At 45.8% G+C, this 24,398-nt stretch overlaps 2 protein-coding genes and 1 long non-coding RNA gene across 3 annotated transcripts; 2 read left to right on the top strand and 1 right to left on the bottom strand.

Moving 5' to 3' along the window:
- The first annotated feature begins 854 nt into the window (after window positions 1–854).
- On the top strand, window positions 855–9,695 carry LOC144325973 (small integral membrane protein 44-like). The gene is made up of 3 exons (XM_077921337.1): window positions 855–1,358; window positions 6,074–6,383; window positions 8,931–9,695. Exons 2-3 carry the CDS (start codon window positions 6,134–6,136, stop codon window positions 9,089–9,091), a joined length of 411 nt encoding a protein of 136 aa, XP_077777463.1. The 5' UTR covers window positions 855–1,358; window positions 6,074–6,133; the 3' UTR covers window positions 9,092–9,695.
- An 859-nt stretch (window positions 9,696–10,554) lies between these two features.
- On the bottom strand, window positions 10,555–21,727 carry FARSA (phenylalanyl-tRNA synthetase subunit alpha). Its single transcript, XM_028712882.2, has 13 exons — window positions 21,506–21,727; window positions 17,626–17,763; window positions 17,432–17,530; window positions 17,151–17,269; window positions 16,683–16,775; window positions 15,794–15,922; window positions 15,132–15,247; window positions 14,720–14,804; window positions 14,090–14,189; window positions 13,651–13,819; window positions 13,398–13,475; window positions 11,530–11,644; window positions 10,555–10,907 (listed from the first exon to the last, which is right to left on the bottom strand). The coding sequence occupies exons 1-13, from the start codon at window positions 21,686–21,688 to the stop codon at window positions 10,802–10,804; spliced, it is 1,530 nt and encodes a 509-aa protein (XP_028568715.2). The 5' UTR covers window positions 21,689–21,727; the 3' UTR covers window positions 10,555–10,801.
- Window positions 21,728–21,734: 7 nt separating this feature from the next.
- Window positions 21,735–24,123, top strand: LOC114588144 (uncharacterized). The gene is made up of 3 exons (XR_003704392.2): window positions 21,735–21,897; window positions 23,023–23,170; window positions 24,079–24,123. It is a non-coding gene; the product is annotated as an uncharacterized LOC114588144 (long non-coding RNA).
- Window positions 24,124–24,398: the final 275 nt, after the last annotated feature.

The raw sequence follows: 24,398 nt of genomic DNA, 5'->3' as shown, positions 1-24,398 counted from the left end.
GCATCTAGCACACAGCTCAAATACACACATGAGTATTGCACATAGATTAATGCACAGGATCTGGCATCCAACTTAACACTCAGGGCTTAATTAAATTCTGACTCCAGAAATTAATGGTCTGGCACCCACAATTACATAACAATATTTTTTTAAAAAAAACCTGCTGCTTTTTCCATATGTGGTGGTCTTGCAATAAGGTTAAAGCTTACTGGGAAATGATATATTATGAATTGAAAAAGATGTTTAAGATAACATTCGTTTAAAAAAACCCCAGAAGCTTTCCTCTTGGGAATTATGGGATCAGGACAACCTAAACAGTATAGAAATTTATTTATGTATGCGACCACAGCTGCAAGAATGTTATTTGCCCAAAAATGGAAGGAAGAAGAGGTCCAGACGAGAGAATAATGGTTACAGAAGCTAATGGAGTATGCAGAAATGGCAAAACTTACCGGAAGAATAAGAAATCAAGATAACAAACTTTTTAGAAAGGAATGGAAATGGTTTATTGCATATTTACAAATAAACTGTAATCAGATCAAGACATTGGCAGGATTATTGTAAAAACCTGCAGTTTCAAAAATGTATATGAGATATGTATGAGAATAGATGAATAAAAGAATAAGTTAAAATTATTTAGAGTATGCAGGAAAGGACAAAAATAAATTAAAAGAACTGCAGAAGGAAGGGGAAGGGAGACAACCTTGGAAATGTTAAAATTATGGTTGAATAATTGTTGTAATGTATATAAATGAACTATTTATCTATCTAATTTATATACATTACAACAAATATACATACATATATATATATATATATATATATATATATATATATATATATATATATATATATATGCATGCTGTGGACAGCTTCCTGCAATAATGTGCTCCCTTCAAAACAAATTCACTTCATGCTGATAACCGTAACTCCTTTAAGCCACTACATTTAAGAGATGTGTGTTCAGTTGACTATTCTTATCTTGTATCCTAGGCTCTTCTCTACTGGTCATTGACCGAAATAAATATACCGATACTACTGTGCTGTTATCATCAGCTGTGCATTCAAAAGCCCAAAATGAGACCCAATCAGACAGGAAACCATTCCGTGACATCACTTGAGTGGGCGGAGTCTTTCCCCCTGGGTTTCCCTGGCAAGTGCTCTCTGGACTTTTCAAAGCAGCGGGCTGGGCAGTGACCGCAGCTGCTAATCTATTTGTTGTGCTTCTTCAGCGGAGTCCTGAAACCAGAGGAGCCCAGAACTGCCTTCTTCTCAGCTGCTGCCTGCCAAACTTGCAAAGAAGCAGATGCGCCATCAAAGCAGGGGACGAGAACATAAAATCCAACATCACCACCCAGGTAAAAGATGGGGAGGGGTATGTGGAAACTGGAAGGAAACTTTTAATAACTGTGCAGGAAAATGGTGTTAGTTTCTGTCATTCCTCACTTGATAAGCAGCAGCACCCACCAGAATTCCCTTTGCTGCACCAGTGGAAAGTGTTAAAAGTACAGGTCGCTTTTGCCCTAGCTATGGAACATGTTAAAATGTGTCTGGTTGCTTTCTCACTTGCTTGAACAGCAGTGCATTGATACAAGACCCCTGGGTTTTATGCTGGATTTGTAGGGAGGGCAGAGAGTCATATAACAGGAGCTGATGCCAAATCGTCCCTTCTGATGTACTTTGCCTTCTGTCTCTCTGTGACTAGCTATAAAGTGATGCACCCCAAGAGTCACTCATAACTGGCACTAACAATTTAATGATAGTGTTTTTGTGTGTGTGCATTTTCTTTCAAGCCATAACTGCAGAGGCAGGCTAGGGGAAAAACAACCAAACAAAAGAGCAGTTATTTTAAGCCTTGTAAATCTTAATAACTTCTTGGAAGGCTTAGGAACAAGTAACAGGATTCCACAAAGCCTTTGCTCAGTAACCCTCGTTGGAATTAGCAAGAAGGCGAGGAGGCAAATTCCCCCACAAATGACTTTATTGCTTTTAAAATTTGAATTCTTTTCTCAATGGTGTCTTTCTACCTTTCTTTCCCCCCTTAGAAATTAAGTGCTGCTCAGTACCAACAACTGTTATACCCGATTGGAGGAGGCAGCATCACTTCCTATTGATTAATCTGGTTGGGTAGCCATGTTAGTCTCTTGTAGGAAAAAAATAAGACTCCTGTGGCAAAATGCATTTAACAAAGAAGGCTTATGATGCATTGTATTTATTAGTTTTAATATGCCACTACTACATCAGGCTGAAAAAACCTGAATGAAATTCTTACTACGCAGTGGTGTCCAAACTTTTTTCAAAGAGGGCCAGATTTGATGAAGTGAAGGGCCGTGAGGGCTGCCCAAAGGGCCAACCAAAGTTGCTTTTTTTAGGATTGAAGTTGTTGACCTTTTTAAATGATTTTATCCCAAAGTTGCAAGCTTTTTTTTAGGGTTGAAGTTGTTGAGGTTTTTTTTAGGCTTTTACCTCAGGAAATAAACTGCCACAGGGGCTGGATTAAACCGACCAGCGGACTTTGGACATGCCTGGATTAGGGGCAAACCACTCTTTTTTCCTGCCTTGCTTTCCCAATATTCAAAATAGAGACAATCTTCCTTTCTAAGGGACAGGGTGCTTTTTTACACAATCCTTTATTTCAGCAAGTTGTTGGACAATGTCATGAAGTTTCTGTCAGGTGAGAACCTTTCTGACTTTTAAAATACAGTACAGCTGTCTAGTTCCCATTTGCCATGCTAGTGCAATGAACTAAGGCTCTGTTATCCTTAATAGCTGCGTAGCTAAAATGCATTTTTGGAGATATTACAAGGCTTTGAAAAGCTGCACGTTCCTGGATCCTAGCTGCTAGCAGTGGCCCTAGTTGGGTGAATAGTCCTAAATGTTTCTTTTTAAAAAAACCTTTGGAAGGCAATAGGAAGGTCACTCATTGATACTGATGTGTTAATTTGCTATGCTGTCTTGCATGTCCGCATTCCTATTGATGCATACGTCTAACAAGATAGACATGGGACCTGCTTCCTTGTGGTGAGCTCCCACACCTCTGCCAAATTTCTGGGATAGTTCCTGGCCTATGGCTTGGCTACACAGTTATAAAATTTATAAAAGCTTTTTTTTAAAAAAAAATTACCATGTTTATTAGTTGCCCAACAGCCAAGATTCTGTCATATAATAAAAATAATAAAACTCAATATACAATTCTAAAAAGAAGCATTAAAAAGGTAAATATAGAGAGAAAGCTAAAACTATATCCGTTTTAGAAGTACATTCTGAAACATTCCAAGTGTTAAAGGAAAAGATTTAAAAGGCCATCATAGCTCGGACATCGATTCTCTACTGGTTGACCTTTGTTCTGCCCAGTCAAATATTGCTGCTTTCTTTGAATTGGCAAGAAGTGCTTCTACAGGAGTCTTAACTTGTAAGATTATTGAACTGTATTGCATGGCTGCAATGAAGTCTGAAGGTGTATTTTTTACAGCAATCCTGCTATGCTGACCAACATGCAGCATCAGCAAACATCAATAACCCAGAACAAGTTATTGCACAGAGATAGAGCAGACTTCCAGTTTGCTGTTGCACTCATGGCTTTGTCTTATGACTCCTACTACTGAGACATTATAAATCAAACTGATTTGTCACTATCCGTACTTTTCGCTTTTAATTTCCTTCTGACCTCACTAGTTAACAGCTCTGCACCTCTTTACTATCACCGTGTGTGTGTGTGTGTGTGTGTGTGTGTGTATATATATGTATATCTGCAACTGACAACTGCCTAGTCTAGGAATGATTTATGCCATAATGAAATGTAACCCTTCAAGGTGCCACAAGATCCTTTGCTGATTATTCAGGAAGGTTTTGTGGAAAGAACTAGTACCCCATTCTGACTTCATATTGCCACATCTTTACAATTAATTTTGCTCCCTCCAGCTACCAACTTTATAACTGTAGAAGTGGATGCCAGTACCAATCGTTGACAAAGCTAGCTGCTATTGCCCATCATCCTCCCACAGAGGGCATTATTTTGCTAGTTGGTGAATATACATAGTAGGAGGTCAGTAAAGGAGCACACCGGGATAGATTTATTATGAAACGGGAGGTTGAAAACACATGGGCTGAAACTCCAGCCCATTCATACTATGCAAAATGCAGACAACCTATTTAAGGCCAGAGCTTTTGCCTTCGTACTAAGGGTGTTAACAGAGCAGCAAAAAGTAAAGTATGCAAAACCTCATTAAAATCTCTTCTTTGCAGCAATATGAAAATAGTTGCCTATTTAATGGATCTGTTTGCAAATATTATGCTAATTTACATGTATCTGTTTGCAAAGATTATGCTCTGAAGTCCTGCAATGCACTATACAGGTACATGCTTAGTAGCATTATTTGCACCTTACTTAAATGGGTGTGACTCTGGCAGGTGTGTCATTTAGACAGGCACAAGAGGAACTCTCCTGACTGTATTCAGGATAAAGAAGGAATTATTTTCAACAGGTTTGCCTTCCCTTTTGAGTTTTGAGCATGTGTGGTAAGATGCAGTTGCCCATTTGTTTAATTTTCCTGCCACCCTGCTTGAGGAACACTCCCATCCTGTGATTTAAAGGCTGGGAGAAGCTTGTGGGATTGCCACAAAAGAGATGGAGAAATTTCTGGGAGATAAAATGGCCTATGGACCCCCTTCTTAGAGTAGAACTGGGATCTGCCTGGAGCATCCTTCTTAACAATACTAAGGCTCCATCTGTGCTTGAAGTAGGGAACCAGTGGCCTTTCAGATGTTGTTGGACTCTATCTCCCATCAGTCCCAGAAACCATGGCTAGTGCTGAGGCATGGCAGTTGTAGGCTAGCAACATACTGATGTCAGCAGGGTGATGTAACCTGGCAATGGCCAACCTGTCACCACTAGAAGATCAAGTCTTAATTGCTCTCTGCAGGTTATGGGGAAGTTTGTCAGGTAGTTTTTCTTGGTGGTGCAGCACTTGTAGCATCACAACCTGAAATTGCTAAAATAAAATAAAATAAAATAATAATCCCCTTATTTGCCAAGTTAAAATAGGGAATTCTAATGCTGAAAGCTGATAAATGCTGATGTAACCCATTTGTAGGACTCCTAGTAAATTTTCAATTTCTGTTGAATATTTATTTATATGATAATATTTGAGTGCTCGGCATAAAAAAGGACTGGTACCTGCTTTGGAATTTTGAGGGGGAAATGACCTGTCTCTGTTCTAATGGCTAGGGAGGGAAATAGGATTAGTTATTTGGAGCAGAAGACTCAAGGAACTGCCTGGATAACTTGTTTCTTTATGTATAGGTGTTGGTTTTACTGTATTATTTTTTGGTGCTATACACAGCTTTGTGATTTTCAAATGAGAAGTGGTATAGAATATTTAAAATAAAAGATAGAAAAGGATGGGGGAAAGCAGCATTCTAAATAAATGGATGAAGATAGACAGGAATGAAATTACAAGTTCTCTCAAGGTTTGACAGGATCTGGCATACTGTACTTTTATGCAAACCTCTTACCACACCTAGAGCTTAGTCCTCACTGAGGTGGTAAGCCTGTGTCCAGAAAGTACTACTTTACACTGTTTTTTGAAAAGATTCCATGTGCACAAACATTGGAGAACCCTCATTGGTTTTTAACTCCCCCCGACCCCAGTGCCATTTTTCCAATCTAAATTGTCACTTCCAAAGCTGTTACTGAGCCCAAAATAGCAAAAACTCTTAAAGCAGAAGCTGCTAGGAAACACTACTCTCTTTTTAAGTCCAGTGTTCCTGCAGTAGGATGCTAAGAAACCTGTTGGTTGGTGTCAAACAAACAGTGAGCCAAACAAACTGATTTCGGAGGGGTTACCCTTTGGGAATACCACAGGGGGTGCAGATCAATGGTTTCCTTGCTGCTGCTGCCAACCCATCCTCCATTCCCCCAACAAAACCCCCTGCATGGTAAGGCAACCCCCTCTTCTCCAATACCACTGCAAATTTGGCTGTAAGAGCAAGTATAAGTCATTTGCAAATGGTACCAGGACAGGGCTCATGATGGGCCCCTAACTAACCAAAGTATCTTCCCCTTGTGTTTCAGACTCTCCCTGTCCCTGCAGCCACTTATCCACCAGGCAACAAGGCTCCACAATATCAGAACATGGCTCTCCCCTCTCAAACGTGGCCAATGAACATGAGCTCCTCAAATCGCACCGAGACCTTGGCATTACTTACTCAACCCTCTTCCTCCAATGAGAGCCCTCTTTACAGTGAATACCAGCCAGCTGCCTATGACCTTGTTCCATTGCCCAAAGCTGTGCTCTACATGATCATGGCTGTGATGGTGGTGGTGAGTGTGGCCTATGCCATTGTTGGTCACCTGATCAAAGACCTGGCACATGATCTGGCAGGTGAGTGTGGCAGGTGACAGCAGCAGTGATGTACAATAAACTATGCCCTTTGTAGCATTCAGTGCTTTAAAAAAAAATCCCACAATCTGCACCAAGAAAAGCTGAATTCTGTGACCTGTATAATTATGCAGACTTCTCAAGCTTTGCCCAATTTACAGTGGTACCTTGGGTTAACTACTTAATTTGTTCCGGAGGTCCGTACTTACCCTGAAACTGTTCTTAACCTGAAGCACCACTTTAGTTAATGGGGCCTCCTGCTGCTGCCGCGCCGCCAGAGCACAATTTCTGTTCTCATCCTGAAGCAAAGTTCTTAACCCGAGGTACTATTTCTGGGTTAGCGGAGTCTGTAACCTGAAGCGTATGTAACCCGAGGTACCACTGTATTCTGGTTTACTAGCCATGAGAATGGACACTGAGAAATACAGGACACAAACCACACAGAGCCTTATTTCTGTGTTGGCATCCATCTGTCTCGAGAGACAATGGAGTGCACCTCCGGGGGTGATGTCATACCTTTGTGTTAGCAGCGCTCTAGTGACCTCCCTGGGACACAAGCCTGGGTAGTATGTATGGAGGTCCTGGGCTGCCCAGACAACAATACCCTCTTCTCAGCATCACTGATGTGGTCCAATAGAAAGCAGAGCAAGATGTCTGGCACCATTTTGGCTGCAGGAATTACCGGAAGAAAGCATACAAGGCACCATCCAGCTGTCTTAGGGACTCCACTCTGGATTTGTGTAAGGTTTACTCCTTAGTCTTTTCTTCTTCTGAAGATATCTCCACAAGGCAGAAGTAGTTTAGGATCAGATGGGCTACCTTCTCAGGATTATGATCCATATTACTAAGGTTTATTTCTTTAAATCTTATTAATTCACACATTTTGGTTTTTCCAAGCAGACACTGTTAAGATGCTTTCTAGCTACCAGGGCTAGAAACATTTTTGAATGGAAATTGTGAAGAAACTAACTTTGAACTCTGTACCATACTCTGCATTTTGCCTATGCTCCTGTAGTGTGCAATATACACACAGCCCAGCCTTTTATGACTGTTAAAAAACCCAAAAACTCATTACCTATTTCAATGGGATTCATGTGCTTGATTCCAAGATGTGAGAATGTTTTGCACATAGAAATTTCCAACAGTCCTGTGAAATGCTACACAACCTGGTTGTAGTCCTGAGGTCTGAAGGTCAGCGAGTAGAGTTACGATCATTCCGATAATTTTTTGTGGTGGGACCAGCTTCGTAACACAATTCCCATCTCTATAGGGCTCTTTAGTGACCATCTCCCCTACAGCCCTTCACTTCTACTTGCAGAAAGTAGGGGCGCAGGTGGCGCTGTGGTCGACAGTTCAAATCTCCGCAACGGGGTGAGCTCCCGTTGCTCTGCCCCAGCTCCTGCCAACATAGCGGTTTGAAAGCATGCCAGTACAAGTAGATAAATAAGTACTGCTGTGGTGGGAAGGTAGACGACGTTTCCGTGCGCTCTGGCTTCAGTCACGGTGTTCCGTTGTGCCAGAAGCGGTTTAGTCATGCTGGCCATTTGACCCGGAAAGCTGTCTGTGGACAAATGCTGGTGAGATGAGCACCAAAACCCCATAGTCGCTTTTGACTGGACTGAACTGTCCAGGAGTCCTTTACCTTTACTTGCAGAAAATATTTGGAGATGGGAAGTGCTTCCATCACCAGATAGGTGCTACAAAACAGTGTAATATAGCTATATACCACCACAGCATAAATCTGACCTACACCTTAAAAGAAAGGAAATAAACCCACTTGGGCATAGTAACACCACTATCGCCAGACATGGCACAGACTTTAAGTACTATTTTGCATTATCTTGTTCTATAATTGAACACTTCTTTAAAGCCAACACTACATGGTACCATCTATGTGAGCTGAGTTGGCCTGTCTCCATTCACTTGCCATAACCAACTCCAAACTGCTTGCCCTTATATTTGTATTGTATCAAAGAGCATCCCTTATATTGTGTGGCAGTCCATCGCACTTGCTGCTAGAGGCCATGTGCTCCAGTTGATTAATAGAGTGGGGGGGAGAGGAGATGCTCTCCCCACACCCTGCTGCTTCATGGAGAATGCAGAAACCCATCTGATACAGAGTCAGATGAAAACAGGGCAGTAGCTCTCCATAGTAGGCTCCTGTTTTGTTAGCAGCTGCATTTCATTTACAATAAATCAGCAGGTAAGGTTATAGTGCAGAACACTAGTTCAGCCATTTTCTTAGTGGTGCTCTAGATTCCTCCCCTGCAATGCTAAGGTGCTTTTCCTACAGGAAAGGAAAACACAGGATGGCAGCTTTGGAGACATTTGCCTTTAGGGAATAGGATATATAGCTTAGTGGGAGAGGATGATTCTATAGGCACAAAGACTCAGGCTTACTCCCTGGCACCTCCTTTTAAAAATGGATCTTGGATAGCAAATCAGGGAAATACAACTTGGCTGACAATACAGGGCTGAAACACCTTCCCCTCCTTGATAAAGCGACTGTAGATGGCAGTGTCATGTGCCCCCTTTAATTTCTCCCTCTAGATTGCTTGCTGGGGCCAGCGCCTGAGGAGCCTGACGAGGAGGAGCCAGAGCCCCCACCTCTTACAGGTTTCCAGCCCTCCCTCTTGGCCAAGGCCCGCACTTGCAGCTGCTCAACACACCACCACCAAGAGGAGGTTCATATAACATTAGAGGTGACATAGTGACTGTGGAAGAGCAGGCAGCACAGCCTTGCGGAAAAGGAGAGCGGAGTTCTTGGCTTCCTGAATTGAATGGGAGAAAACGGGCATGGCAGACCAGCAAAAAGAGCCCAAGGAAGGAGGCAGACGACCACGTAAAGAAGCACCGGCCTGTTCTGAAGCAGTCGTCCCGCCTTCTCAAGGCAACAACTGTCTTGCTCCTCAACTTCTGGGACTCTGCTTCTCTGGCGCCATGAACTCAACTTCCATGATTATCATTATTTCTTAGTTTTATAGCCAGTGGCCTCTCCTCCTTTTTCTTCCTAAGAAAAATGAACTGGAGAATCATTGGAAACTCACCTAACCAGCTTCATGAACCAGACTACTGCTCTGGGCCTAAGAGGCTTTTGTCTAGACTGTGAGAGGAAGGGTTGGGCTCTAAAATGGTACCTGCAGGCAGAACCTAGGAAACAAGGATCTGGAACCACTTGGTTGTTGAACACTGCTTCAGCTTTGTGATATTTTACTCCATGAGGTGGAACATCCAGAGTCTGGGGAGGGCAAGGGCTACTCACACAGCTCTGGCATTTCAAAAGGGCTTTTTTGTACAATAAAGTAATTAAACCTGTATGCCTTGTGGGCTCTTGTCTCCAACTGCTGAATGCTGCCATTATGACAAGAAGTTAATATGACAAGAGGTAGTGACTATGCTTCCTCATTTGGCACTTGGCCTGGTCATGGTCTCAGCTCCTTTTGGAGAGCTTGAATATGAACAAAGTTTTAGCAGAATTCCCAAGCTGTAGAACATGGACTTTCCTTCTTTGCAGATCTTCCCCTTAGTAGCTGTAGCCCAGATTTTGCTTTACAGTTTCCCCAGCTTTATCTGACACATGCTTGTAGAGACAGCTGGAAATCAGGATATTGAAATGTGTATATACAAAGTCCTTTCCAAACATTTGCCTCCTACCAGGGTTCCCAAAATACAGCTTTTGGTAGGAAAAGGGTCAACGTAAAACCAACCCATTGTCCTCTGGTGTTCTAATGCTTAACAACATTTTAAGTTCAACAGCAGCCCTGCTTGTGGGTTCTTTTGAAGAGGGCATGAGACACAGAAGGATTGGGGATGAAGAGGGGACAATAAAATGATTATAATGGAAGAGAAGAGGAAAGGTTGACATGGAGGCAAATAGAGGAAAGAATTCAAGGTGCAGAATTTTTTAAAAATGCTTAATTTTCGTGCGGTGGGGAGAAGTGGCAATCGTATCCAGCCTACAAGCCAGTTCCCACCATGCAGGAGAAAGACCCCTCCTCCCAAAAAATACCCCAATATTTTGGCATAAGCAGGGTGGTGAAAGGTACAGAAGTTCCCCTTCCAACTTGTTACTTTCCCACAGGCCATGATGGTAAAGCTGACAAACTATGCTCTATATATCAGTAGAATTGCAGCGATTCCTGACTATTTAATCACAGACTTGTGGTCGAGACACTTTTACTGAATGTAACATGGGTTACAAGTTTATTCCCCACACAAATTGGGAGAACCCATTCACCCATGATCTCTCCAAAAGGTGTAGGGGCTAAAGCGTCCATACAAAACAGTGGAATGGCTTGTCAGGCACTTTCCCCCAAAGGAACCAAAAGCATGGAGAATAGAAGCCTGAAAGGCCCAGTTTTCCAACAAGCAGCAGTGCTAATAAATAGGGATGTCTCTGAAGAGAGGAAAGTTTCTGTGGACTAAGCATCCAAGCGGCAGAGTGGACTGTCATATACCATCTGCAGATTGACTTTGTGACCAACCAGTTCCCGGATATTATTGATGCCATACCTGATCATGGTGGGCCTGAAAGAGAAGAGGGAGGAATCTCCATTCATACCACTTTCACGTCCCTAGCATTTTTCAAAAGGCAACAACACGAAACCGACATTAAAATAAAATTTGAAAAATAGTATTAATGTACTAGACCATAGCAAAAAGTCACAGCGAAGTACAACTAGAGCAGGATAGGTTTGTCCACACTACCCCAACAAATGGATCTTTCCCCCATACCCTTTGGCATTCTAAATATGGGATACACCTTTGACTCAACTTCTGTGGCCCAACACACAGGCTACAGCACTGCTGATGCTCACAAGCTTGATCTGGGAAAACAGCCTGTCTGAGGGAAAGAGGTGAGTGAGGTTTAATCCTGCAGAGGCGAGGAAGGCACATGGCTTTGGGTCATGCAGCCGCACGACAGAGATTTATAGTCTTGGGAGACAGAAGGTGCCAATTTGTAGACTGAAGCTTTATTGAGATTAGTTCCAGCCTCTGCTGACTTAAGACTCTTAAAAGGGTGCAACATGCATTAGTCCTTGGTCCCTGACAGAGAGACAGGCAGCCCCCAGGCTTGGGGCCCTTCCGGACAGGACACTATAGCAAAAGGTTGCTTAACCTGGGCACACATTCCAGCCAAAACACTTACCGTTCCAAAGAAAGGCCCCAGGCGATGACGGTCACCCCATCAGGCAGACCCATGGGCAGCAGCATCTCTGGGCGGAAGACTCCTGAATTGCCCACCTCCACCCACTTCTTTAATCCTGGAAGAAAAGTTGTATTGTTAGGCTAGTGAAGTGGGTCAGGGTGGAACAGCAAAGCCACATGCCTAGGCAGAGCCCAAGCTCTGGGGTTGCTGGAGTCCAATCTGAACAACACCCTGGGACAGAGGGCAAGTCAGAGATATGGACACCTCCCACCCACAAAGAAAAGCGCCAACACAAAGCAGGTACAGTGGTGCCCTGCAAAACGAACGCCTCACAAGACGGAAAACCCGCTAGACGAAAGGGTTTTCTGTTTTGGAGGCGCTTCGCAAAACGAATTTCCCTATGGGCTTCCTTCGCAAGACGAAAGCCCATAGGGAAATCTCCAGGACAGCGGGGAAGCGCAGCGCGTCTTCCCCACTGTCCTCGGACCTCCTCCGAAGCCGCTGTCCCGGGGTTTTTTAAAATGCTGGGGGTGGGAAGAAAAGCCCTTGTCCCCCCCCCCAGCCTTCAGAAGAGGTCGGGGGACAGACTGTCCCCGGACCTGGTCTGAAGGCGGTTTCCATAGGAACGCATTGATTTTCAATGCATTCCTATGGGAAACTGTGCTTCACAAGACGAAAAACTCGCAAGAAGAAAAAACTTGCGGAACGAATTAATTTCGTCTTGCACCACTGTATTTTTATGTCAGGCTGCTCATGCACAACACTTTCCCAGGTCAAATCAGGTCAAATCAAGGAAATCATTTCAGCTGACTTCATTGGAGCCCACTGCAACTTGTGAGGCTGTGACAGCAGCTGTAAGGGGCAAAGGGTGAACGCTGACTCTGTGTTGTCGTAGCCTTGTGAGCTAATTCAGGATGATGTTGATGTCTGAAGTCCTAAATGGTTTGGGCCCTAATATAAAAGACCACCATACTAGCAAAAATGAGGACATAGAGGCATTCTTTATGGTTGTGCCTCCTTTCTGTGGCTCCTGCTGCTTCGAAGCTTAAGAACCTTTAAAAACAATGAAAGATTTTTAGCGGATGCTTTGCACACCCAATCTCTCTTCCAGTGGTTCTCTTCACCTGCCTCACCTGCCCTTCCCCACTCCCAGAATAGGGTTAAGGAGCATTTGCTTCTCTGTTGCCTTAATCAATTCGCTGACTTCATTATTCTCATGTTTTATAGAGAAAAGGGGCATTATGAGGATTAAACCTGAAAGGCAAGAAGGTATTGGTTTCAAGTAAAATCAAATTCATCAGCCTTGCATTTCAAATGAAGGGCTGGGGAGGTTGCCATGGTGTTCGGGGCACGTCCTTTAAATATCAGGACACATGGAACCTCCAGAAATAGAAAGGCCTATGAATAGGTGGCATACTCTCAGACTACTGTTGACACAGTGGAAAAGTGTCCTAATTTATAGCGCATTATCAGGGTGAAGAATTTTTGCAACTGCATGAGTCATAAGGGGATTATGAAAGGCTAATTCAGGGGCAGTTGGAATTCCTTCTTAAGGCACTGAGTGTGCAGCTGCCTTCTTGGCAAAGGTGGAAAACTGAAATTTCTCACAGGTAAGAATGCAAGCAGAGTTCAGAGTGCTCGGACTGCTTGCCCTGTTCCCTCAAAAGCCACCCACGATTTACAGCCTTTCCTTGGTGTACCTGACCTCTGCTGCCAGTAACGCCGGCTGCTACTCAGCTCAGCTACTAGGCAACTTGCTTTGATTCCCAAGGGCAGGAGCAAAGAGATACTGCCAGGGACATGGAGGACTCCTGTGGCACAGCGTCACAGTTCCACAGAATGGTACACGGCTATCTTCCTGCACTCACCCTGGTGGTAGCTGAACACCTCCATGCTGGGCTCCGTGTAAGGATTGTAAGCAGGTTTGAAGCGCAGCTGGGTGATTCCTGCCACAGAGAGAGAGAGAGAGAGAGAGAGAGAGAGAGAGAGAGAGAGATGAATGGAGCTGGGAGGCTGGTCCCTGAAAACTGAGAAGACAACCACCAAGGAGCCTGTTTCCTGCCAGACTGCTTCCCAACTGGAGTCCACTCTGTATCCTCCCTCTTATTCAACAGTTCTTACCCATTTTGGTGAAAAACTCTTTCAAGACACCCATCAGGTCGCCCAGTGTCAAGCCATAATCGGCTACCACCCCTTCAATCTGGTGGAACTCAGCCAGGTGGGTGGCGTCGAGTGTCTCGTTCCTGAAGACACGGTCGATGGAAAAGTATTTGGCAGGGGTGAATTTCTCCTGCAGGAGAAGCAGCAGTTGTCACAGTCCCACACTTTGGATTGGTTCAAGTACTTCAGTCTCAGCAGGCAGACCATCCCAGCCTCAGAGCATTTTTATCCTACCAGCTTTAGATTACTATTATTAATTGAATTTGTAGTCCCCACTCCAACCTGACAGTTCCTAGGTAAATGAAGCCTGGCATTACTTTATACGGAAACTCTTCAATGACCTGTTGTTTTGTCAGCCTTCATACATCCAGGCAGGAAAGCGTTTTTACTGGATAGTTACCTGCTGCGCCAGCTGATAGAGCATGCGAGCACTGGCGGATGTGGTGTGTGTCCGAAGGAGGTTCTTCCGAGCCTCCTCCAGTTTCCACTCATATCTGTACCTGGGAGGGAAAGATTGAGATGTGGGGTGTGACTCCAGCAGTTAATATCTGAGGTACAGGAGCTGAAACAGGCCCAGTGATGGGTACTATTGCTTGGAAAATGAAGAGAAACAGTTTGCCTACTAGACTCAAGTTTCCCATTTCCCAACAGAATGATACAGATTTGGGATTTCCCTTCCTTACTGATCAAAATCTCAACTCCTCTGCTGTTTACAAATGAACATGGATCCCATGGCTATTTCCAAGAGCACTGTGGCCCAGATGACAGCACCTACCAATCAATTCTCTCCACCTAAACTTGTAGCACAAGTGTCACAGAGAGAAGTGCCCCCATCACCCTCCAGACTTGGGAATGGGAGAAAACTCTATGCTATATGCTGCTGCAACAAACCATTTGTTCTCCTGCACAATGCCTTGCAAACCAATGTGAGCTGACTGGTGTGGAGATGCTTTTCATAGCCGTCCCCTGCTTTTTGCACTTCCAGGCCCAGCATTAGAACAACTGCAAAAAAACTGCTGCTGAGTCTTACCCCTGAGAGCCATAACCTCCTTGTGAATGAACCCTCTTTACCCTCTTCAGGTAATCCATGGGGAAGTCGATGGCTTCAGCAGGATCTAGAAGGAAGAAGACACATGCAAGTGACTGGGCATGTGGGGCTCCAGATGGTCCAGTAGAGAAAGAAAGAGGCTGGAGTCAGCCCCCTACTACTCCCCAGATAAAGAGAGGTGAGGACTGCCCACTATCCATAGGAAGATAGGGAGCCATTCCACTAAAGCCCGTGAGATATGAAACACTCAGCACAAAGAAAAGAACATATGCTAGATACTTGGGGCTCAACTGGCTCCCAAAAGGACGCTGTCCCAAGATCCTGATCCACAGCCTCTTTGCGAGCTATGAAACCGGAGACAAAAGTCGTGTGTGGCCCAAGCAGTGTGACTGACCCTTTAGGAAGAAGGTGTCATGCTGGTCCCGAGCTGGATGCTGCTGTGGCTGGAAGAGGGCGTCAAAGTTCCAGAAGGAGCTCTCAATGAAGTTATTGGTGGGCATTTCCGTAAAACTGAGAAGGGAAACACACAGCCATTAAGCAAAGTTTTTTTCAAGGGTTGATCCACTGAAATTAATTAATTAAAATGATTAATTTAGACCCATTAATTGCAATAGGTCTATCCCCACCCCCACCCGTTAATATGGCAGATCACAGAAGACTGGCTAATGACGATGAACACAGGGCAGGGACATCAAGATGTACTCAAGCCTAGAAGAGCAGTGGGGGGAGGTTTGCTCCCGTCCCAGTGCTTTGCCAGTACAGTCTTCGTCACATGGAGTTGTCTGCATGGGCAGGTAAATGACAAATGCTAGCCCAGTCTCCTCAGCAGGCTGTGCCATGACTTCAGGCTTGGGCTACAATGCACTGCCTCCTCCGAGGAAAAGAAGCAAGGATGGGCAGAACCCCCAAGACGTGTGTATTGAATCTACAGCCAGCTGTGCAGGCCTCATGGGCACGTACCACGCACATGGCATGGTAGAACACACCTCACCACCCGTAATCACCATTTTGTCACACCCACATACCCCAATATTTTGCAGACATTGAAGTACACACCCCATTTCAAGGAAGATCTGCCGGAACTGGCTGCGGACCTTGAGGAGTGGGTGGAGATGTCCGCTTTCAGGCATAATGCCCAGTGCCTCAAAGTTATATGCCTTGAACTTCAAATCTTTCCAGGAGCCACTGAAAGTTTAGGAACAAGTGTAGGGAAAACAGAGGGGAAAGTTAACTTTGCAACGGGCTGCGGGTCTTTTCAGATCACCTTCCATGCAGAACTAGGAATGCAGAGAAGGTAGTTACCAACAAGTAATGGGAAGCAGAGTGATCAAGAGTTCTGCCGAGATTTGTTACAAAACGGTTAATGTCTACAACAGCAATCCCACAACAGCTGATTTGGCAAATCTTGATTCTATGGTTTGAAGCCAGCATTTTCACAGCCAAGGTTCACACCCAGAACCCAAAAGCAAACTGAAATGGCAACTGAAGAGACACAGACAGACCCAAATCGGACAAAGAGCTCAGATCCCCTGTTAGTAAAGGTACCCATGCCCGTATGGGCCAGTCATGACCGACTCTAGGGTTGCGCGCTCATCTCGCTCAAGAGGCCGGGAGCCGTCGCCGTCTGAAGACACTTCTGGGTCACGTGGCCAGCATGACGAAGCTGCAGCTGGCAAGCCAGCACCAGTGCCGCACACAGAAACGCTGTTTACCTTCTGGCTATAAAGTGGTACCTATTTATCTACTTGCAGTTAGGGGTGCTTTCGAACTGCTAGCTGGGCAGGAGCTGGGACCGAACGACGGGAGCTCACCCCGCCGCAGGGATTCAAACCGCCGACCTTACGATCAGCAAGTCCTAGGCACTGAGGTTTTACCCACAGCGCCACCTGCGTCCCTCGATCCCCTGTTAGTCCGACTTTAAACAAGGACTAGAACAGTCCCTTACCTGGCAATCATCTCTGGAGTGAGGTCCGTTTCCTGCTTGGTAACTGTGGTACTGAAAGCATTTCCTTTACTGATCCAGTATGTCTTAATGGTCCTGAAAGCAAATATAAACTTGTTTTGAAATACAAGCACAGTAAACAAGAGGTCCTGCGGTCTAGTGCATAGAATGCTAGAGAGGTGGGTTCAAATCCCAACACAGATATAGGTCCAATCAGACACAGACACAAGCAAACACACACACACAGCCTTAGCTCCCTCCTGGCAATGCAAGCAACAATAAATGTGGTAACTGCAAAGCATTTTCCAAACAGGAATTTTTTTCCCCAATGTTCAAGCACACACCCTGAGAATGCACAATGAACTAATCTGCTCATTGAGACTGTAGAACATTTCTACTGCAAAAGGGTGAAATTAGTTCTGAAAACATAGATCATCCCATGCAGAGTGGGATGACAGAGGCTCAACTCACACTTCTGCCAGGAGTTTCCGCTTCTTCAGTTCATTCTTGTCCTTCTCTTCTAGTTTCTCACCCTCACCCTGCTCCACCTGCAGCAGCTTCTCTCTGACAGAGTCCTGCACTGTCTCCACCTAGAAGGGGGAAAAAAGGAAACTTCAGAGCCCTGATGCCGTCTTCCCCATCCCAACATCCTTGGATTGAAACCAACACTCATCTGCACTGTCCAACCCCTTTTCTGACACAAACCCTGCGGAGACCCAAACCCAAACTGATAAGGAGTAAGGATTACCCACCGCCCGGAAGACTCGGGGTCCACCTTCTGCGGTCTTGTCTAGCTGGATCCACTTATTGGACATTGCTTTGCTGAATCCCACCTTTCCACTTGGCAGCTTCTACAGTGAAAAGAACCAAAAATGACACTGTCAGGTATCCAAAAGTCACATAATCAAATAAGCCCACAGGGAAGATAACCTCAGTAAACTTTTACCATCAGCTCACTCTGGACCAGGCCTTCAGAGGGGATGCTGTTAAACACTCGAACTTCATGGCTCCCTTCCTGGACAATTTCTTTGCCCTCAGGTGTCAGCTCCCACTTCTTGGATGTGCATTGCTCAGCCTCAATCACCTAGAGAGGACATTTGAGAACATCAGCAAGGGTAGAAAGGGTCTGAAAGGAGGTGGGGGCTGGAGCTTGAAGCAGAAGAAAGGGAGTGTCATAAGGAGGTATTTGAAAGACAACTGAATACCTGTGGTCCTATCTGAAAAGACCCCAATTATCTTACAGCTCATTGGTTTTTACTGTCCATCTGGAATATTTGTTTGTGTAGAACCCCACCCTGATCCAGTCCTAGTTTTGCTGAAAGGGCTAACGTATGCCTGTGCTAAATCATTTCAGATTGTAGCTAGGGGTTCACATGGCAACTGATTTTACATGCAATCAATCAATAATCCTTGCACATGAAAAACAAGCATATCAGCCAGAAAAATTCTAGCAATACCTTCTTCGTCATATGTTATCATACTTCATCATGTAATACACTTGCAGCCTGAAATGGAACAGCACAGACACAGTCTTATTGCCTCAGTGAAAGTAGGCCACAGCTGAGAGATGGAGATTTTATGGTGCTTTCAATGCCCCCCACATCAATGCTGAGATAAACCACTGAGATTTCTCCCTAGCAAGCCTTCAAAAAAAGTCTGTACTAGGATTTCATTTTCTTAGGAAACTGCTCGTCAGTCAGAACAAGACTGAACTTGCTTTTGGAATGCTCTCCCCAGAAGACACACATGGCACCATCACTATCTATCTTTAGGCACCAGGCAAAAACCTTTTTCTTTGGTCTTTAATTTTCTGTGGCCTTCTTCACTGGTGGGATGTGTAAGCACTGCCTCGTTATAAATATGAATGTATTTTTAGCTTTCACTCAGTTTTAGACTTATGTTGATTTAAATTTATGTGCTATTGTTTGTAAGTCACCTGGAGATACTTTTAATTTATAAAGCGACAATATAAAGTACAATAAACATAAATAATAATAACCATCATTTCACGACACAGTAATTCAGTTTTACTAGCAAACCGGAGGTCAAACTAGCCCCTTTCCAGTCCCAGGAGGAGCACAGGGAGTTTTTGAACAACACACCTACACACTGCAGTTGACAAACTGACGTGTCGTGACACACAGTTTGGAAAGCTCTGCTGTAGGACATGACTATCTTAGAGGACAAGTGGAAACTTTGTGAAGGAGCACTTTGGAAAGACATTTAACAAAAAGAGAGCATTTTAATCCCCCCACTCCTGTCAAGTTGATAGGGGCTAACATCTATTTGTCCAGGGTTGCTCTCTAGGCTTGGAATGGCCAACCAGTGGCTGTCCAAATGTTACTGGACAGCAAATCTCACCATCCCTGACCATTGGGTATGTTGGCTAGAGCAGTGTTTCCCAACCTTTTTTGGGCAAAGGCACACTTGTTTCATGAAAAAAATCTTGAGGCACACCACCATTACAGCCCCGTGACGTCAGCGGCAGCGTCACGCCGGGAGGGACATGAATTGCTAGCAAATTACATAATCACCTCCTTGAGGGCTGGCTCATCTTCTCCGAAGGCAGAACCCCATTAATTAACAGCACAGACTCACACCATAGCCAAGACGAGGGGGGGAAACCTCAGTCATGCACAGTCATACACATGTGGGGGCTAAATGAGGACGAAGACCGGGCAGAGAGCAGGGTTCAAATCACCCCACCTGGCCAGGACAATCCCTGGGTGCTCCCTTGGGCCACTCGCCTGACCCACCTCGCAGGGCTGTTGTTGCGAGGATAACACGGGGAGAACCACGCGCGCCCCCGGGAGCTCCTTGGAGGAGAAAGCGGGCGATGAATGCAATGCACGAAATATATGAGAGGCGACCAGGTTTTGCAGGTGAGGGGCCCCCGCCAGCCTCCGCTTCCAACACCCGGCGCAACGACGCCGAAGTTTCCCCCCGGGCTCGGCTCGGGGAGCAGCGCTGCTCCCCACCGGCTCCCCTTCGCCCTCCCGGCTCTCTCTGCCGCCCACTGGGGACCCCCCTCACCTGCCAAGTCCGGAGCGCCGGTGGAAGTTGCATGCATGCATGCAGGGCGCCGCGTTGCCATTGCATTGCACTGCACTCCATGCAACGCCTGCACGCATGCATTGCCTTGCACGCACGCCAAGGGGTCTCCCCGCGGTCCGATGCGTCCCCTCCGGCGCGGATGCAGCATTGCAAAAATAAAAAACCCCCGACGCAGCCCTACCTGGGGGGCAGCCTCCGCCTCTGCCGCTCCGCCTCCACGGGGATCCCCGGGCTCCATCCTGCCGCCCGATCTCCGGGGGGGGCACAGGCAGGCTGCGCGGGGTCTGTGCGGAAGAGCCCCTGCCCGCCCGGCCGCCGCCGCCGCGCTCATTCCATGGCCGGGAGAAGAGCGCTTCAAACAAAACGCCCGGCCCGCCAGGCCACGCTGGGAAACATAGTTTGCGCACCCCGCGCGGGCACGGAGCCCAAGGGCGAGGGGACTACGGATCCCGGCAGCCCCCGTGCCGGGGACGGAGGGGGAGAGGCCGGGTGCAGGGATGGAGGGACGGGTGGCCGAGCGAGTGAGTGAGTGGCAGACGCCAAGCCTTGGCCGAGAGCCAGGAAGGGCCTCCCTGGAGGAGGAGGAGGAGGAGGGAGGCGCAGAGCGGGAGGGAGGGAGGGAACCCCAGGGGTCATCTAGTGACGGCGCCCCAATCGAAAATTTGACTTAAAAAAAATATCTTTCAATTTTTTAATTTTTCCCGCGGCACACCAGGCAACATCTCGCGGCACACTAGTGTGCCGCGGAACAGTGGTTGGGAAACACTGGGCTAGAGCTCATGAGAGTTGTGAGTCTGGCAACATGTGAGGGCCACAGATTAGCCACCTCTGCTCTAGTCTTCATAGCTGTGCATGGATTTTAATTTGGTTTTCACAAGTCCAAATCTTACACTTTATCAACTACTCCATACTGTTTCATAGCAGGGTAGGAGAGCTGGGGTGTGTGTGTGTCACACCTGCAAACCAATGCACCCCTTTGGTTTCAGACAGTACATAAGTAGATGAGTCTAAAAAGTCCACAGGACACAAATTTTCACGACCCTCCATCAGCTATAGTGGCTCACTTACTAGAAGTAATATATTTAGCATTAGCTCTGGAAGTGTATACTCGATTCTAACCAAACTAAGCAAGCCCCCTAGAGCAACATCAGGCTGTTGGTTGTTTTGTTTTGTTTTGAAGTAAGTAAGGCTCTCCTCTCTGTTTCGGCCCAGCCTGTGAAGCAGCAGCAACTGCAGAACACGTGGCTTGCTTTCAAGACCAGCCTTTCCCAACCTTGGGTGCCTGTCCTGACATTGGACTACAACTCCCATCATCCCTAGCTGCTTGTCCTGCTACCTGGGGATGCTGGGAGTTGTAGTTCAACGACATATGGGGAGCAAGACCCAAGGTGGAGAAAGGCTGCTGATTCAAGCCTAACCTGAAATTTGGGGATACAACACTGCAACTCTCGCTTTCACGCCTCAGGGAAATGTTAAAGCAAAGCCAAGTCCACACACCCTCCATTCAAAAGAGGAATTAAAGGAGTGTGCCCATCTACACTTTTAATATCTCTGTGGGGATCCTACGCTCCGCCCCCTGTCATTTTCTTAAAGGAGCCAGAGAGCGCCGCTCTACTACTAAGAGAACACAGGACAGCACGCATGCGCAGTTCTCCTGTTCCCCCGCCTGAGGTACGCAGAAGCGTCCCTCTTCCTTCCGAGGGCAGGTAAGGATGACGCCACTCCCGCGACGGCTCACAGGGGCGTGGCCAGAGACCGCCACGCCCACTTACCTCCCCCAACGACTGCAGGCTCTTCACGGCCCCGACCAGCACCTGGTGGTCCAAGCCCAGCGCCGCAGCCGCCTCCAAGCTGCAGAGCCTCGCTTCGCCTTGGGCTCCTACTAGCTCTAGTCTCTGCAGCAGGAGCTCGGCCGCTGACCCAGGACCCGCCGCCGACTCCACGGTGGGAGCCATGTTCACGGCAACGACTGACAAAGAGTTCCTGTGTTGGCCGGAAGCGGAAGTGACGATCTGAGCATAGAGTTTTTTACGTTTATGTGCTAGAGAGCCTCCGTTGTGAGATTACTATACGGGGGGGGGGGGGGGGGGGAGAGAATAAACCGGTCGATAAAATTAAATTGTCCGAAGTCGGAAGACAGCATATTCCAGCTCCTCATCCGCAGGTAGAAGAACAAGTGTAATCACACAGGAGTTAATTTTTTTTTGGGGGGGGGATAATAGTTTTCAGTGCTTTGAAATTCAACTGCCCCCCATCGCCTTCTCACAATTTTGTTTCATAAAATTTTATCCACCGCTTGATTGCAAAAACAAACAAAATCAAAAGCGGTTTACAAAAGGATGAAACAATAAAATGGGGGCGGGAATTCACAACCTTGCTTTAAAACATAAAAAAAGTTAAGATACTAAAACGGGTTAAGATTACCTCAGCTTTCCTAGCATCCGAGTAGGCTTGCCTAAACAGGAATGATTTTTGGCAGGCGCCGAAAATAGCAGCACGGTGAAAGCGCCTACTTGATCTCAACAGGCAGGGAGTTCCGAAGTGCCATCTTTCTCCCCACCCCGAAATGCTTGCATCTTTTAAAGGCAGGGTTCCTAAATAACTTGCAACAGGGAAAGTTGGAACAGCTGAAAGGTCACAGTGGTAAGGAGGGCCTCACCGGTTGGATTTCTTTCGTGAGCCATGTTTCAAAGACAAGGAAGTGTTGGTTAAAGTTTCCATTTACAGGCATATTTTATTCCCTCACACCCCACAACGTATGAAGCTGTGTCCCTCCAGATGTTGCTGCGCTGCGACCCATAGTATTTAACCATTGTCCCTAGTGGCCAGGGCTGATTTGACTTGGAGTCCAACCACGGCACGTGGCTGTTCTGTTCGCAGGTTTAGTAGAGCAAGACAAGCTTGGTGTAGCTTGGTCAAACGGAGAAGACAACAAACTGGTTTCTATCTACAGTGCCCAGGTTCTTTGGGGAAAACCCTAAATTTATGCTTTAAATGTATGCTGTGGCAGTGACTGGCTAAGGGTTTATCCTTTCCTGCTTTGAAGGCTGTGCAGAAATTCTACAGACACTTTCCTCCCAGATGGGGCAAAGATAGCTGCATCTGCCAAACTTCTGAAAGGAAAAGGCACCATTTTGGCTGAAATGGAACACTATCTGTAATACCAAAGTAAAGAAACACTCTTATTGGCATTTGCAGCCTGTTATAAAACAGCTTTTCATCTCTTAGTATATACGAATGCCAGTAACAAAAAAAGCTTTTTCTAAAGCTTTTTCTTCCTCCCCCGCAGCTGTTTAACGTCTCTACAATTGCAACAAAACATGTCCCTCTACAACCACAGCAGGCACTGCAAGCATCCAGCTGGCCAAAGGTGCACTCCTCCATTGCCTCCCGAGACAGACGACAACAATATAACAGCCACTAGCCAACAGCCAACGGTGGGCAAAATAACTCTTATGGTTAGCCAGTATGTCAGTGCAAGCAAAAAACAGAGGCCTTAACCCTCCTCTGCTGTATTTAAAATTTCATGTTCAGGAATCCAGCCACAACCATGAGTGAGTGATTTGTCCAGATCTTTTGTTTTTATCCCCCTTGAAGAAATAGCTCAGTGGGTACCATTTTTCTGTATGGCAAAATAGGTGAGCAGTAGGTTTCAACATGTTTGGTTATAGCGCCACCTACTGATACTCTGAGAAAGGGGTGTAGCAGCTCATTATTTCTGTATGTGCATATACCGTACTTAAAATTCAAGTGCTAGTTTCTTAGCCTAGCTTAAAATAAGGTAAGCTTTTATTGATTTGCGGTGGGTATATAAAGGACGGTGTGGCCATACAAGACCAGCCATATTACAAACCTATACTGTGAAGAAATAAATACTTTGTAGTATAGGTAAAGGTAAAAGGACCCCTGACAATTAGGTCCAGTCCTGGACGCTTCTAGGGTTGTGGCGCTCATCTTGCTTTATTGGCTGAGGGAGCTGGTGTACAGCTTCCGGGTCATGTGGCTCTGTGGTTTAACCCACAGCGCCACCACTTAATTTGCGTGGGGGTTTATGTTCTAGGGATAGTGTGTAAAGCAAAAAATGTGTATATAATAAATAATTTTTCTTCATGGCTCAAAGCGACTTACAATATTTTAAGCAAAAAAACAAAGAAAGTAAAACCAGCAATTATTTTTTTAATCTACATTATGCAAAAAGGCCATAGATATGTAAACGCCAAAGGCCCAATTAAAAAGGAATGGTTTTGCCTGGCGCCTAAAGATATGTAATGATGGTGCCAGGTGCGCCATTCCAAAAGTGGACAGCCACCACTGAAAAAGCCCATTCTCTTGTTGCACCCTCTAGACCTTCAGTGGAAGAGAGCACGTGAAGAAAGGCCTCAGATTATGAGTTCATATGATCCAGATTATGGTATATGGTTCCATATGGTTCTTTATAATGAATGTGCTTTCAAAGCTGTGTCTGATGAGATTTGTGGCTTAGTGAGTATTCAGACAGAGTAAGTCCCCTATTTCCTAGAGACTAGGAAGTAATGTCAAGCTACATACCTGTTCCTTCAGAGGGAGTGTAAGTCTTATCAAGACTACCTTCTATTGGAGCAGGGATGGGGAACCTGTGTCCCTCCAAATATTGTTGGACTTTCAACTCGCATCAGCCCTGGTCAT

This window comes from Podarcis muralis, chromosome 17, assembly GCF_964188315.1.
Source record: "Podarcis muralis chromosome 17, rPodMur119.hap1.1, whole genome shotgun sequence".
NCBI classification, from domain to species: Eukaryota; Metazoa; Chordata; class Lepidosauria; order Squamata; family Lacertidae; genus Podarcis; species Podarcis muralis.
Note: the sequence above shows the minus strand (reverse complement) of the source record. Positions and strands in the feature narration are given on the sequence as shown.